This window comes from Ciconia boyciana, chromosome 1 (genome assembly GCF_034638445.1).
Source record: "Ciconia boyciana chromosome 1, ASM3463844v1, whole genome shotgun sequence".
Lineage (NCBI taxonomy): Eukaryota > Metazoa > Chordata > Aves > Ciconiiformes > Ciconiidae > Ciconia > Ciconia boyciana.
In genome coordinates, this window is record NC_132934.1 from 107,706,001 (window position 1) to 107,721,413 (window position 15,413).

Consider the following 15,413-nt stretch of genomic DNA (forward strand, 5'->3'; position numbering starts at 1 on the left):
GGGAGAAGAAACCAAAAGGGCAAACGGTTTTCAGATGTTGGGTTCACGTTGCTCTGGTGGGAGGAAGCAGGAAGTTGGCCGCATGGAGGATATAGCAGAGGAAATGAGAGAGTGAGGAAACAATACTGTAGGAGCCCTGAGGCAAGGGGAATGGGAACATACGTGAAAAAGATTCAAGTAGGCTTACAAGGCTGAGGCCTCGGTGAGAGAAATGATTAGAGGTAGCTTACTGTGGGAGACATTTGGCAATCAAGAGGTAGAAATGAAGAGAAAGAACAACATGGGAAACTGCAAGTACCAAGCAATGAGATAAGAAAATGTAATTCAAAGAAGAGCAGTTTTAAAATAGAATGCAGAATGAATTAAAAATGGGGGATAATTATACCAGGTGGAGGAATAAATTCAAAGGGAGTGAGCTTTGAGGTCTTTTTAGGACTTCCATCTGAACATGCCAATATGTTGGCAGGGACAGCGTAGGAGAGCACAGGGTGTAGCCGCTGCCATGCCATGGCAGAGCATTTTGAACAGGAACAAAAGGCGTTTTGACTTTGTAGAAGAGCCCAACCCCAACGGAGTCCTGATCCGTGACCAGGCTCCTCGGTGCTGCAAGAGTACAAATAATATCTGCTGTGTTGCACAGTAATTGCACTGTCACCTGCAGCACGGCCACCTGCAGCAGGCAATCTCCTGTTTTAACTAATAACGTTAAAACATCTTTGAGGTTCCCAGCACGATTTTGTTTGACCTTTACTAACAGAACAACCTTTTCCAGACAGGCAGTTTTTGTCAGTCTCTTGGGTGGCCTGTGGCTTCTCTGCAATTTCAAAAATAAGCATTACCTCAGTTTCAGCTAACACACACATTCTTTATGTGATTATAAAAAGTGAAATGTGTTGGTTTTTGGAGTAAAATTGCAAGCAAACAGTTTTATTGTATCACTGTATGAGATTTGGGAAAATAGGAAAAATCTGATGCACTTTTAAAAATTTTGTTGTTGTTATTATTGGACTTTCCTGTTCATCAGAAATTGAAACCGGTAGTTAAAAGATAGTGAGTGCTCCAGGAGAGATCAGTTCTATAGAATAGCTTTCTGTTTCAGCTATAGCCTAATGCATTGAGTCCCGCCCTTTTTTACATTAAGATCTCTTTCTCCATACATGTGATATAAAATGACCGTGGTCTAAAAAGCACTCGGGACCACTGAGTATTTGCTTATCCAAGTCTCATCTGTGTTACCATACTGAGTTTTATGAGCCTCTTCAGAGCCCGCTCAGAACAGCCCTTTCCCTCCAGCAGAGGAGCCTCTTGCTGAGTGGGTGGACATGGAGGACGTGCTTGGAGAAGTCTGCCCTCTCACAGAGCCCAGCCTAATCACAGCGATGGAGATAGTGCCAGCTGGCTGCCCTTTCCATTCGCTTTCTCCAGACGGAAGCGGGCAGGAAGCACTGCTCATTTCATGGATTTTGGGAGGCTTCCACACCTCGGGAGAGTTGGCAGGCTCTCTCTTTGATCTCCACATTCATCACCCTGAGTTGCGGAGCTGTAGATCCCCTGCCCTCGCCCTCCCCGCTTTCCCCGTGTGCCCCCTGCCCTGCCGGGCAGATGCCGGTGGGCAGCAGTGTGGCCTCTGCTGAGCTCCCTCGCTCCGCGGATGCGAAGGCTGCTCATTTCGCGGAGCTGGGGCATATTACACAACTCCGTTATCCCCCTTTAATGCCTTCATAAATCCATGGAAACCAGCGCCATTCTACCAGCATCAGACAGATTAATGCACTTGTGAATCAGGCCTGTAATTTGCCATAATGCAAGGAGCCTTTATCTGCTTTGGCGGTGGTGTTTACTTTGAATAAAATGAACGGATAGTCTAAGGAGCGTGCATAGTGTCACAGACATCGTTCCTGGTTCATATTTGTTAAAGGATGTGTTGTGTGTTCTGCTGTCTTGCCAGGTGGACCAGCAATCCCAGTATATTCAGGGATATAAAATTCTGTACCGGCCTACACCAGCATCCTATGGAGAGTCAGAGTGGTTAATCTTTGAAGTGAGGACTCCGACCAAAAACAGCGTTATCATTCCCGAGCTGAAGAAAGGTGTAAACTACGAAATCAAGGCCCGTCCTTTTTTTAATGAGTTTCAGGGAGCAGATAGCGAAGTGAAATTTGCAAAGACCCTGGAAGAAGGCAAGTAGGAGCCAGACTGTCTTCATCTTTCCTTTTTGAAGTAGTAGTCTGGCCTGCTTTCCTCTGATATGTTCATTATTTGATTTTGTTTGAAGTGCATGCTGTTTGAGAACAGCAATCTGCGGCAGAGGGGGCTGTGTTGGGCTGATCATTATGTGAATTGTTTGGTGACACAGAAGTAAATATTCAGAACCACGCGTGAGAGACAGAGAGAGAGGGATGTGCAAAAATCCCCTCCAACACACAATGGGAAATGCGCTTTTTATCTTCACTGCAGTGTGCACTCCTCCCTGCTGAGTTCATGGTCTGGTCACAAGTGACTTCTGTCAGATCCAAGCACTTGCTAATCACTATCTTGAGTAGATAGCAGACACCACAGAAATCATCAAAGCGCTATAGCTGAGGGAATGGAAACCACATTTTTTGAAGGCTTTTATACCTGGATCAATCAGTAAGACAAAATGAAAAGATGAATGAGGGCAACAGATATAGTGGACTAAATTATGTATTTCCATCTCATACATGTGCTAAAACGAGAAGGTTCATGAAGCTCTTCCTTTTGTTGCTGCTCGGGCATAATGAGTATGCAAGATGGCCAGTGTCTCTGAACAGGGATTTCAGTGTCTCTGTTGGGGTGTGCAGCCTTTCGCCTTGTCTCTTCCCTCCCCAGTATAAAGGCCGTGTAGCTCTGGTTTATTGCTACGAGTGGTTCAAGAGGTGTGCTTAACTGCATTTATCCTAAGCATCAGCTAAGCATCCAGTTTTTACAAAGGCTATTTAAAATGCAAAACATAAATTATTATTATAAATACGTTAATATTAACACATTCTGTCCTGATTTTAATAAGTTTTGTATTACTCATTTACACACTAGAGGAACTGAGATTTAGCATTCTACTGGGGTCAATTTATAGACTTTATTTTTCAAAACTGTTGATCCTGGGTGAGATGATTTGAGACCAATGAGGAATTCAGTGCTCGGGACTGTGATATTCAGGTAATGGGTATCTGATCTCGGAGAGCCTGGTGACGAGTGTGGCTTTTCCTGTGCTGCACAGCAAGACTGCGGTAGATCTCAGGACGCTGGTTGCAGGTTCACATCACTTTCCTTCTGTATCATTTTATCTTGTGGGCAAGAACTGCCCTCAATGAAGAGTGCGGCATAAAAGAATGCATTTGTGTAGCCCAGAAACCATCATCATCTTAAAAAAGCTCACTTCTGCTTTTGACAAACTTAACTGTTCAATCCTTCTTTCCAAACAAACAGCTCCTAGTGCTCCACCTCAGAGTGTTTCAGTAACTAAGAACGATGGGAACGGGACGGCAATTGTGGTCACCTGGCAGCCACCCCCCGAGGACAACCAGAACGGGATGGTTCAAGAGTATAAGGTACTGCTGGCATGCCTTGATCCCCTGGCAGAGGGGGTATTGGCCAGGTGGTGACGGATTAGGTTGTTCGTGGGTGCTTGGCTCCATCTACTGGTTGGTCAGAGCAAACGAGATAGAAAATCACTTCTTTGAATCAAACCCCCTATTTAGTAATTCTGTCTAGATGGTAGAAGGCAATTAAAACAGCCTCCATAAATCAGAGTAAAGGGTCAACACTCAATTAAAACCACTACCTTCTTGCCTTCATTATAACTTGAGAAATGTGCACACAAGTAGAGAGGGAACCATACCTGTTTGAGAACCGTTTTGTGACTGAAAGACATTGGCCAAGGTAGTAAATATAAACAGGCTTAATGAATTGAAAAACTCGGGGATAATAATCAACAGTGTTAAGAACTGAGTACATTATGCGTAACTGGGTAGTTAAAACAAATGGAAAACTTTCAAGTAAGGAATGTGCTTGTATAATAATAAGTGTATTTAGTATATAGAAATTTTTCTTTTCTTTCACACAAACACAGTTCTCGTTATGCTATTTAATTTTTAACAAATTGTAAGTACATTATAAAATATTTATTATTTGATGTTCGTTTAGCAACATACACTGTATTTATTTCCAGTTCAAATTGCTGGCGATAATTTACATAGCAAAGTAAATGAAGCTTATTTTTCCTAGGCAAGCTACAGAAGTTTTAAATCTTTACTTGTGGATATCAAGTAAGCTTTATAGCCACAGAGAGGCAGTATCTTTGGTTTCAGTCTCCTGCAAATGTCTCCTGCATTATTGAGGATATTTTTCAAATAAGAATGTCTTGGCTATTTTTCAGGTTAAAACACTGTGCTATAGACATATATTCCTAGTCATCAAACTTATTCTGCTTTTTTTTTTTTCCTCAGTAGAAATGGGAAAGGGAAGAGATCGCTAAGCTTCATGGTCAATTTAGAATAATAAAACGCCTTTCAGAACCTGGCCAACTGGTGAAAAAAAACAGTTTATGGCTTAGTTTCAGATATATAATGTAATTGGGAAAAAATACTTGCAAAGTTATTTTGTTTAAAGTCAGACCTTGAGCTGAAGAGGTGGAATTATTTCCATCAAGAAACTGCATCAGAGGAATGTAAGGGTTTTAAGGACAAAACAATAAAAGTCAGGAAATTCACATTTCTGAGTAGATATAATACCTAACATACATCCTAGCATTCAGAGGTAATAGGCTATCAGATGTAGGAGAAAGCGTCTTGTAGTGCTTGTATAGCAGTAGATGACACACTGGCACATTTCACATCTACATTTACTGCATGGATGCCATTATTTTCCTTTGTGCTTTTCACCATGGACAGAAAACAGACACAATGAATATATAAGTAGTTGCTATTTAAGTTGCTATATGTAATTAATATTTTTGTCTAAAAACTAAATACAGTTCTATCTCCCAGAAAAAAATGTTTTCTCCCAGAAAAAAAGGTACGCATATGTGGGGGAATTCTTTGTTTTCTCAGCAACTCAGATCTAAGGCAAGAGTGTAGCTACTTTAATTAAAGGATAAAATAAATAGGAAGGAGGATACCATCTCAATTGAAGAAGCGTCAGTAGCATGCACAAAAAGCCAGAAATTCAAATCACGGCAGAAGTCATTCCCTCCTTCCCTAGCATTAAGTTAGAAATTCTCTTGTTATACTAATTCTTTCTTCAATTATGTGTCTATTATAATGTGAATTCCTCCTTCCTTCATAACATTCTAGAAGTTCGTTTTTACTTGCCTATTTAGGTATACAGTCATTTGATAGTATGGCAAGTACTGAACAACCTGATGTTTAACTTAACATTCTTGTTTTGTGAATTTCTCCATGTATTTGAGGACCTAAGAACAAAAAATTTTTACAAATTAGTAGTGCATAGTTACAAGTACATAATAAATTGTTTTTATTGTTTGCACATACACCATTGTACAAGGTGGCAGTAACAATTTCTGTGAAAATGACTTAAGCCAAAACGTATATTTAAATCTTTTGTTCCTCACTTTACCGAGTTCTTGTTTACATAAGAGCATTTTCATAGACCATCCTTTAGGATTTAAGAGCAATATTACAAATAATTATACAACTACTACTGACTGAAGCAGTCTCTACTTAGTATCAGAATATAAAAAGGAGATTCTCTTCTCTTCCTGTGCTCTGACTTGCTCTGCAGCAGCAGTTAGGTATATGTTGCGTTGGGATTCTATTTCAAAGGAGCTTAAAATACATTTCAGATACTCACAGTGTCCCACTAGCCTTGTTTCAATCCTTGGCATCCAGAGAAGGAAAAAGGGTCTTACAGTGTCCTGAAGGTGAAATAAAATTTCCAGTGTCCAGGTGGAAAGGGCTCTACAGAAAGGGCCCTAGCAATTGTTCTATACATGAAACTCTAGCTCACTCACCTGGCAATCTCCACAGTGGCAGAATTGCACGAGAGATTAGGAGCAGCTATCCGGGTACTAGATCTTTTAGGAGCTCCATATATCAAAAGCAAAATCTTCCTTCCTGTGTACAATCAGCACATGTTCAGAAATGCTGCTGTTCTCAGGAAAGTTTGCTTCTTTACAGATAAAGTACTGAATTTAACTAATTTAACTTTCTGAATAAATATTCATCAGAGAGCAATACATTTGTGGAAAGGGAATAAAAAGGAAATCAACACAGCTTCATCATTTTTTTAGCAGATCTAGATTAGCTGCTACTTCACCTTTAATAGCAGCTGGGAGTTCAACCATACTCTTAAAAGCATTTGCCACATCAATGGTGCAGGCCTAAAGAGATAAAAAAAATCTCATCATATTGTTTCTCCCAATCATTTAATATCACTGTTGTAATTTATAAAGTGGTGAATTGAAGTCATTAGGCCTGTGTCCTGATCTCAACCGAAAAATGAGATCTGATATCATGCTGTTGTCTCTCAATAGAAGATGGTATATTACTCAATCCGTGCCTCTTGCTGCCATTTAAAAAAAAAAAGATAACATTTGGATTCCAGCATGACATCGTTTCTCCTGTGATGTCATGTGATGAAAGACTTGCCCTTGCACTTGAGTGAAGAAAGCCTTGCTTGACAAATGATCCCTGAGCAAGAGAATTGCGAATTCATGTAACTGAATGCTCTTACTTTGTTGTTTATGTGAACGATTCTTGGCTACGGGCCTTCCCTTGTTTGTTCCATGTTACTAATGCTTTTAGTTTTATTAGTGCTGATGTCACTGGTTGAACTGTAAATGAATTACGATAAACCCATCAAACAATTTTAGTAGTTGGAGCAGCTCTTTGGAACAAGAAGTATCTTTTCAGTATTCATACAGTGCCTAGGACAGTAATCCATGACTGCAGATGTTAGAGTAGTGACAAATTCTAAATTTCTTTATCCAGCAGAAAGGAATGTGTCATCCTTCCTCCTACTTATCTTTTGTTGTTGAATTTTGAGCATTTATACGTACCATACACTTACTTCCCTGCAGGTTTGGTGTCTTGGCAATGAAAGTCGATACCATATAAACAAGACGGTAGATGGTTCCACCTTTTCTGTAGTCATCCCCTCCCTAGTTCCTGGTATTCGATATAGCGTGGAAGTGGCAGCAAGTACTGGGGCAGGACCTGGAGTGAAAAGTGATCCCCAGTTTATCCAATTAGGTAAGCCTGCTGGTAATCCTACCTATAGGTTTCAATGATTTTTGTTTGTTTGCTTTTGTCTTTTATGGCACCAGAAACACTTTCAAGACAAGTGAAATAGATAGTGTTACTTGATCTCTGGAATAACAGGATTTGGCATTTCTGGTTTTAAACTTGCCTTAGAACTGCAGTCTAAAGACAGGATTATAACAGCACAGGTTTTTTTAATCTCCTAATTCAGCAGTGCTTTTTGGTTATTGATTTTTCAAACAGAATTTTCACACTTAAGACTGGTGTAATAAAACATGTAGGGCAGTATGAATCACTAAGTGTTGTCTCACTTTAGTTTAGGGATGTAATTTGTCTTGATCAGATTTTATCTTTCTTTATTGAAGAAAAAAAACAAGAGCATGCTAAAATTAGGCACAATAAATATCAACTATGTGTGAAAGGTAGCAAATAACCTGAGTACAGGAAAAAGAGGTACACAGATGATTTACAATAATCCTGACCTCCTAACTTCATTTACACCAAACTTCTCTCTGTGATAAATGCAGATCAGGGGAATTGCTCCTGCATGTATCTGGGAGAAATGTATCTTTGCTGTTGGTTAGCTGAAGATTATTTAAAGTAGCTTTAGGTGTAGTCATATGCTGCTTTACCAGTATGCCTGTATCAAAATACCTTATCATTACGGTATATAATTGTGAAAGCAAACTCAGCACGTTGCTTTGGACTTTATGTCCCGTCTATCTTTGTATCATTAGTAGATCTTCCTTGTTATTCCACTTTTTATATTTAAAAATCTATAATTACTGCGTGTGAAAACAAGACCAAACGAGTAATATATTCTCTGGAAAATTACATGTACGTTTCCCTGGCTATTAAAATGAAAGTCATCTATAACTTATTTAACTTATACAGGCATATGATTCCCAATTACATTAATAGAGATTTTATTATAAAATTACACACAGCTTATATGATATTCCATTAATATGTGCAAACCCCCATAGTTATTTGTTGGATTGTTCTTTCCTACAGCCAGCTTCCATTCACAGCTTCCTACAGCCAGCTTTCCAGTCAAAGTCAAGTCAAGTTTTTTCTATATGGCCTAGATTTTGAAAATTTTAAATTAGTGAGGCTTATGATTGTAAAATAATGGGGTAACCTCGATGTTCAAAGCCAAAGACTTCATAATCCCCCCTCCCCTTTTTTTTTCCTTTTCTCTGATGATAAGCAAACGCTAAATGAAGGTGAATTTTATAATGGAACTTAATCACTTTGGGGTTTTGGTAAGTGGAAAACAAAACAAATGCGCTCTGTCACGGTAAGGTTTTTGCCTGCTTCTGGGTTCCTGGCCTTTACTGACACTATGTTAGAAAGCATGAAGCAATCACACACCTCAGAGGGTTTTCAAATGTGCAAGTCTGGTAGAATCCATGTATTTCCTTGTGGTTGGGGTTTGCTTTCATAGCCTGTACCGCTTGCTTCTAATTAAGTGGCATGGCCAAATCTACATCTACTGTAGTAAAAATCCCATAATTTGGTCGTTACATGTGAAAGACCTGGAGACAGGAGTCTTGTGGAGATCCATGCCACTAGAAGCAGCACAAAGAAATACTGAGACAGTGCTGCAGTCCTTTTGGCAACTGCAGGAGGCTGCTGAAAATTAGTACTTAAATTTAAGAGGAGTACCCTGTAGTAGCACCCATCAACCTAAAATCATCAAGGCAGAAGAATGGCTGCAGTTTACCTAACTCTACCCTGTGATACAAGTTCTCCTACAGCCCCCGGAAGGAATCACATTCTTAGTTCTTGGATGTGCTCCCAGCATGGGGGTGGAGCAGACACTGGAGTTTTCTGGTAGCTCTTCTGAAGAAAGAGAACTAATTTGTTGATGTCATCAACTGGCACTTTTCACCAGCAATAAATTACATGGTTGCAGAGAGAGGGAAGGGAGGCCAGGGAGGGGGAGGAAAGAGGACTAAGGATGCTACTTTTAGAAGGTTTGAAAGAGTCCTGACTCCCTGTACCTACATGCTCTACGAACTGCGTGTTTGCCACTGACAACTTCAAGTTTCCACATTTCTGTCACTGATCCCAACTATTCTGTCAGGAAATCTTTTCCCCATAGCTGAATTAGTACTGTCCTTACTTTTTTTTTAATTAATTAAGAATTCTGTGTGTGGAAACAGGATATACTATGTGATTTAGATATTCACTTTTTTTTTTAAGAACTTTTCATTAAAATCAAACGCCTATCTCCTTATAATGTGTTTTTCTTACAAAGCTGTGAGACTAGGTTGTGGCTGGCTCTGGAGCATCCAAAGAAGAGGATTTTTTTCCCCAGTGTAGCCTATTCTCTTGTACAGCGACCTCATATTTGAGTCTGCGTGCTGTGCAGGGTGCTCCCGGGTTTGTGACTGTGAGAAATGCCCGTGCAGAGTTTCAGCCGGGTGTGTGACAGGAGGAAGCTTCACCTTTCGGAGGCCGCCTTCCAGAACAAGAGGGGAGGACGGGAGACATTGGATTCTCTGAGAGCTGAGGCGTGCAGTCGCGGTCCCATGCATCAGCTGAGCTGTGATAAGTGACCTTGTGCACGCACTTAACCTGTTACAAAGACAGGTACAAATTGTAAGCTCAAAGCTCTTCCATTTTCCATGTCTCAGCTGACGTGCAGCCGCTCACTGAGCTGCGGTACCCCAGACTTCCCATGCCACCAATATACAAGCCAACAATATACTTGCTTGTTATTGAAAAATCACCTTCCAGTGTTTAAAATCATGAGATCAACTGAAAAATCACGTGTCTTCTTAAAACACTCCCCTTGGGGCTTCTGAATTTTCCTCTTGGCTTTTGAATGACCTTTTAAAGCTTTCCGTGGAATTCCAAGGGCTGGAAAACCATTTGTTTGTTTGTTTTAAAAGAAAAGTTAATATTTTACATAAAGAAAGACTGCAAGAGCGTTGGTGTTAAGGAAAAAAAATTGTATTTCATGAGAGCTAGCCACAGCTTACTATATTGTGCTTATTATACTGTGCCACGGAGAAAAAAATCATAGAATTTTGATAGAACTTTTTTCTTATCATGACGTGTAACTTCAGGACATTGGTTACAAAAATGCTCCATATAGAAAGGTGAGAATTATCACAACAAATTATTTTTTGCTGATCTCTAGCCTAACTTTTGTACAGTGATGGGATACTGCCTACGATAGCTTGGCAGTATTACCTATGCTTGTTGGCAAATAAGTAGTGAAATTGGAACATATTGCAACATATTATGTTCAGGGTACCAGCTCTGAGAAGCCCCACAACTGCAGTTAATGTTACTCTTAAACACATAATTTGTATGAATATCCAGTGTGCAGTTATTTATTAAGAGATGTCTGCACATTTAGTTATAATAAACGTTGAGTGCATTATTCAGCCAGTAGATGTCTCAAGTGTACAAAACTCAAGTCTCATTGAACCTTTGTTATTCTAATTGCTTCATTTAGGAGATGCGATTTGTGAACTAGCTAGCATGCCTTCAGGGTCATTACTCTGTCAGCCCCTCACATACTTCCAGTGTGATAGTTCTAAGGTTTTTTGGTTGATATTTTTGTTTTGTGGCCTGCAAACGACTTGAAGAAAGTAATCTTTTTTTTTTCCCCTCACAGCAAACCCTTCCAAACCAGTTTGGTGCTGTCTCCTCAAACTGTATGTTATAAGATTGAAGTGCAAAACTGATATTTTTCCAACTTTGGAAATGTATATAAGTAGAAAGGAGACAAACCAGCATATTCTTAACCTGGTAATATTTTACCAAATAATTTTTGTATTGCATCATGCACATATATATGAGGAAAGACTCAGACATTATGTTGCAGATTCCAGGTGTTTTGCAAGTTCTGAATTGCCAGAATTAGCAATGTCAACAAAATTTAGATCTTCCTACTTATTGTTTGTACGTTTTGTATACTACATGAGACAGGCATATGGAAAAGTACCATTCCATAGGTTGTACACATACAGGGCAAAGTTAAGGTTGCTTGCACACCTGTGAACCTGGAATTTCCTGTCTTTTTTGAATCTTTGGCATTCCAATCTTAATTGTATATTAATCTTTTATTTAACATTTAACAACTTAAATGCTCGTTTTCACGTTGTTATTATTATTTATATGAATATTTAACATTAGAGAACTGGAGGTCGCAGTTCTTCTCGATGTAAATTCTAATTAGTTTTCATTGAAGTTTGAAACTTGGAGCTTCAAGACAGTCAAATCGGGTAGCTTGTGAGCAATAGCCATAGCAACATTATCTGTGATTAAAAAGAAGGCTCTTATCTTGGGGTAGAAGAAGAAGGGATGAGTCACTCTGATAATATGTTGGTTTCAGGGAGTTGTAGGATCAGCCTGCGCCAACAACTCTGAGGCATTTTCAAGTACATTAAATGCTGCGGCTGCTGCTCTGGCAGTAAGATGTGCTTTGCCGTAGAATGTTTATGTTCACTTATTATTTTGGCACGTCTCCCCGAGGAGTGCAAGCAGGAACAGGAATGTTGATTATGAACCGTTTATATCTCAGTCAAAGCTCAGTCAAATGTCCTGGGATGAAGAAAAAGTACTTTTTTTAGTTTAAGAGCTTTTTTCCTGACTGATCATTCAGGATCTTACAGGACTATTATGGAGAGGGAAGTTGCCCCTCTCAAAGAAACGCTTCCAAGATAATGTTCCTGGAAATTTTTAGTAATGAGGGGTTCATTGGATTGAATCCCCTTTGCTTTATATTTAGCTTACGTTCTATTTTTGAATTATAAGAGGAGCAGGACATGGGTCAAATGTGGCTTCTTTAAAGCCCTTCCATCTTCTTTTCTATAATGCTGTTTATATGACTGTACATGAACACATACACATTTTTCTCTTCACCATGTGTGTAAATATATACGAGCTAATTTAATGTAATGGCTCTAACAGTCCACCCATGTACAACGTGCCATAAGCCTAGTTTCTTAAAAGCAAATATATTATTAAGCTGTTCTTATGCTTGCAATGGCTAGCAAAATAATACCATGAAATGAATCTTAATTAAAAAAATAGAACAATAAATGTTCAAAGAGATTCTTCAGTATTTTGTAATATTCAGACATGTATTGACTGAGAAATGAAAAATGTTTGTATATATAAAAGCACTGTCTTTCTGTATGGCTGAATTGTTGACACGTTTAAAAAACATTCTTATTTGGCTTTTGAGTTTGTGGTTATTTTTTCCCCCCTGGATTTACTGTTTTAAATATATATTTAAAGGATTAGAGAAAAAATATTTATCAGTCTTCTAAATTTATTCAGGACCATAGGTTCTCCAGAAATCTTTCGTTCTATTCCATTAAGATGTACAAGGTAGCGTAGCTGTTTAAAAATATAGAAAAAGTAGGCTTACTCATTTTGAAGAGAGACTGATAATACAAGTTTTCATATCTTAATATGGCCTCAGCTGCAAAGAGACAAAAGATGAGACAGAGAGTGACAGATTTAATTCATTGGTCACAGTATACTTTATACGTTCAAGCCCATCTGGCCACTTGTGTGGAACTTCACTTGGCTGTCTCCATAAAATCTGAAGCAAGCCTTCTTAACCTTGCACAAATAGGCATGAAATCTATAAACCCAGCAGACACAAAGGGTGTATTAGTAAGAAAAGAATGAGTCTGCCTGGTGAACTTTCAGACTAGGCAGTGCACTTAGGATCACAGAAGATAAAGGGACCTGAAATATGAAATAAAATTTCCAATAAGGTAGCAGTCCAAGGCGGTGGTGATTCCTTGGCAAAATAGGTATTTGAACTCGATGTTGCAAAAACTGAAATCTGGAATTCTTCACTGGAAGAAGCTGTTATTAATTTAACCATTTCCCATTCAAAAAGGTATCCTTTTCCAGAGGAGGTTTGTTATTTGTATGATTTGTTGTGATTCCATCTCCTGTTTGTATTGCAGTTTCTTATATTTTATTTAGGCTTATTTTGGAATAATGCAAGGCATGTCATCATAAAAAAAAATCTATTCAGTGCTTAGTTTGTAGGGAAAAGGTATTGTTTTTTAAGTGATAAGTTAACCTATGAAAATAGGTTTTCATTTGTTATATAGTTTCTATTGATAGAATTAATAACAGCACCTTTCTCCTTAAAACACTAATCTCTCATTCTGAATCTGATGTCACTACCCATAGTAAAAAGCAACTAACTGTTGGATTTACACAAGAGTAAAAATGGGTATTTCAAAGAGTAAGCTGTGGAATGTGTAAAGCAATATCCGCTCTGAGTAAAGGTTTCAAATTCTTGCCTCACCCTGTGCAGTAATGAAATTTCCAGTAAGAACTCACTGTAATGGTAAAAAATCAGGAAGGCATTATTTTGTCTTTGAGTTGCTTCATTTCAGTTAGAAAGCATTGGTCACTAACTGAATATTCGTACTGCTGTCCCTAGAAGGTTCTTGCAAAAGTTCCGTACAGAAAGAGCAGAAAAGACTGATTCTTACAGGTGCTTTCTCTATTAAAAAAAAATTAAAAGATTGTGGAAAAATACATGTTCTTTATTTTGATGTAGGATATTTAAGGATAAACTGTTTTTGAAGAGGGATGCTTGTTTAGTGGTAATGAGACTGCTTGACTATTTTTACCAATTCATAACTCATTTTTTAGTTATCCTTTACCTTTTTCATCCACATCAGGAGGGCAGGATTGGTTATTTTGTACTTTTACTTCTTTACGTCCTTTTAAATATTCAGTCTTTCTTAATTGAGGTCAAAGTGAGAGACTGCAAAGAGTACGTTAGACTGTGTAATACAAGATTTAAGTCATCTGTCAGGAACTGCTAAATTAAAATGTATCCCTCAATACCAACCTCATGTGAATGTACTTTGAATTTGTAAGTCTTCTGTGATTTTCAGTTATGAGAGTGGACGTTTGGGTAGCTGACTTCTACCCATTCGCAGAGCTCAAAGAAAAGACTACGCATGTTTCATACTTGAGCTTTCTTTTACTTGCTGTGTTCTTTGCTGACTTTCTGAATAATTTTCTGAAGCTGGTGTTGCTTTGCTAAAATAAAAATGAAAAAAATAGCAATCCCCATGTTTGAAATTTATAAGCCTAACTTTCTATTTGTATGCCTAGTGGCCTGATTTTAGCAGGTTTCATAAAAAAACAAAAGTCTGTGAAGTTGGAGGTACCTGTCTTGCATGGAAAACAAACCATTTCTATCCAGACCTGTAAAAAGAGATTTTCAAGAGCAGTCCTAAGGATCTCACCTTGAAAAACTGGGCTACGGTTATGTCAGTTCTTTTCATGCTGCCTTTTACAGTTGCTCATTCAAATTAATTGGCTATTTTGGGTGTCTTTTTTTCAGATTCTCATGGAAACCCTGTGTCTTCAGAAGATCAAGTCAGTTTAGCCCAGCAGATTTCTGATGTAGTAAAGCAGCCTGCCTTTATTGCCGGAATTGGTGCAGCCTGTTGGATTATCCTTATGGTCTTCAGCATCTGGTTATATCGCCACAGGAAGAAGCGAAATGGACTCACTAGTACTTACGCTGGTATCAGAAAAGGTGCCGTATTATCTATTTCAGTCCGCTGGCTGCGGAATGCCTGTTTACTGGCTATTTACTTTATCATCAGTCTCTTGTTCTTCTAAGACTCGATGCAGGAATTATCAAATTACTTCAATACTTTCAGGAAGTGTGGATCAGGAGCCAATGCAGAAGGCAGCAATACTTACATAACGTGTTAAACCTGGTGTTAAAGCATAAGCCTTTAGCAAAATACCTAGACTAGCTTTTCATAAAGATACTCCTACGAATGAGAAATGTAAAGATGGATTTAAGGCTGGGAGCTTCCAATATGCCCTCGCTACCTGACACTGTACCCTCTGAAAAAGAGCCAAGTGGATGGTGGTTCATTGTCCCTCCTGTTTGGTCCTTTGCTTGCTGCTAAGAATACTAACAGTGGTGTACATTACAGTAACGCTTTTGGTGCGTGTACTTGAATTTCCTTGTGTTCCAGGGGAATGTGGTGAAGCGGCTGTTTGCAAAAGCACAGCAGTCAATAATACTTTCCAAGACTCTTTCATAAATACTGTTGTGAGACCCTTCGTTGGGACTGAATTCTGGGGCTATCACATCTTGCATCTGCGTTCGGTTAGAATGGCAAGCAGTGGGACTAACTTAAAGCA

At 38.8% G+C, this 15,413-nt stretch overlaps 1 protein-coding gene across 1 annotated transcript in view; it reads left to right on the forward strand.

The window, feature by feature from the left end:
• ROBO1 (roundabout guidance receptor 1) overlaps positions 1-15,413 on the forward strand; it is a 743,951-nt gene that overhangs the window by 690,617 nt on the left and 37,921 nt on the right. The window contains exons 17-20 of the mRNA XM_072886039.1: positions 1,949-2,180; positions 3,448-3,569; positions 7,058-7,229; positions 14,593-14,790. Coding sequence (XP_072742140.1) covers positions 1,949-2,180; positions 3,448-3,569; positions 7,058-7,229; positions 14,593-14,790 — 724 coding nt within the window. The remainder of the gene's footprint in view (positions 1-1,948; positions 2,181-3,447; positions 3,570-7,057; positions 7,230-14,592; positions 14,791-15,413) is intronic.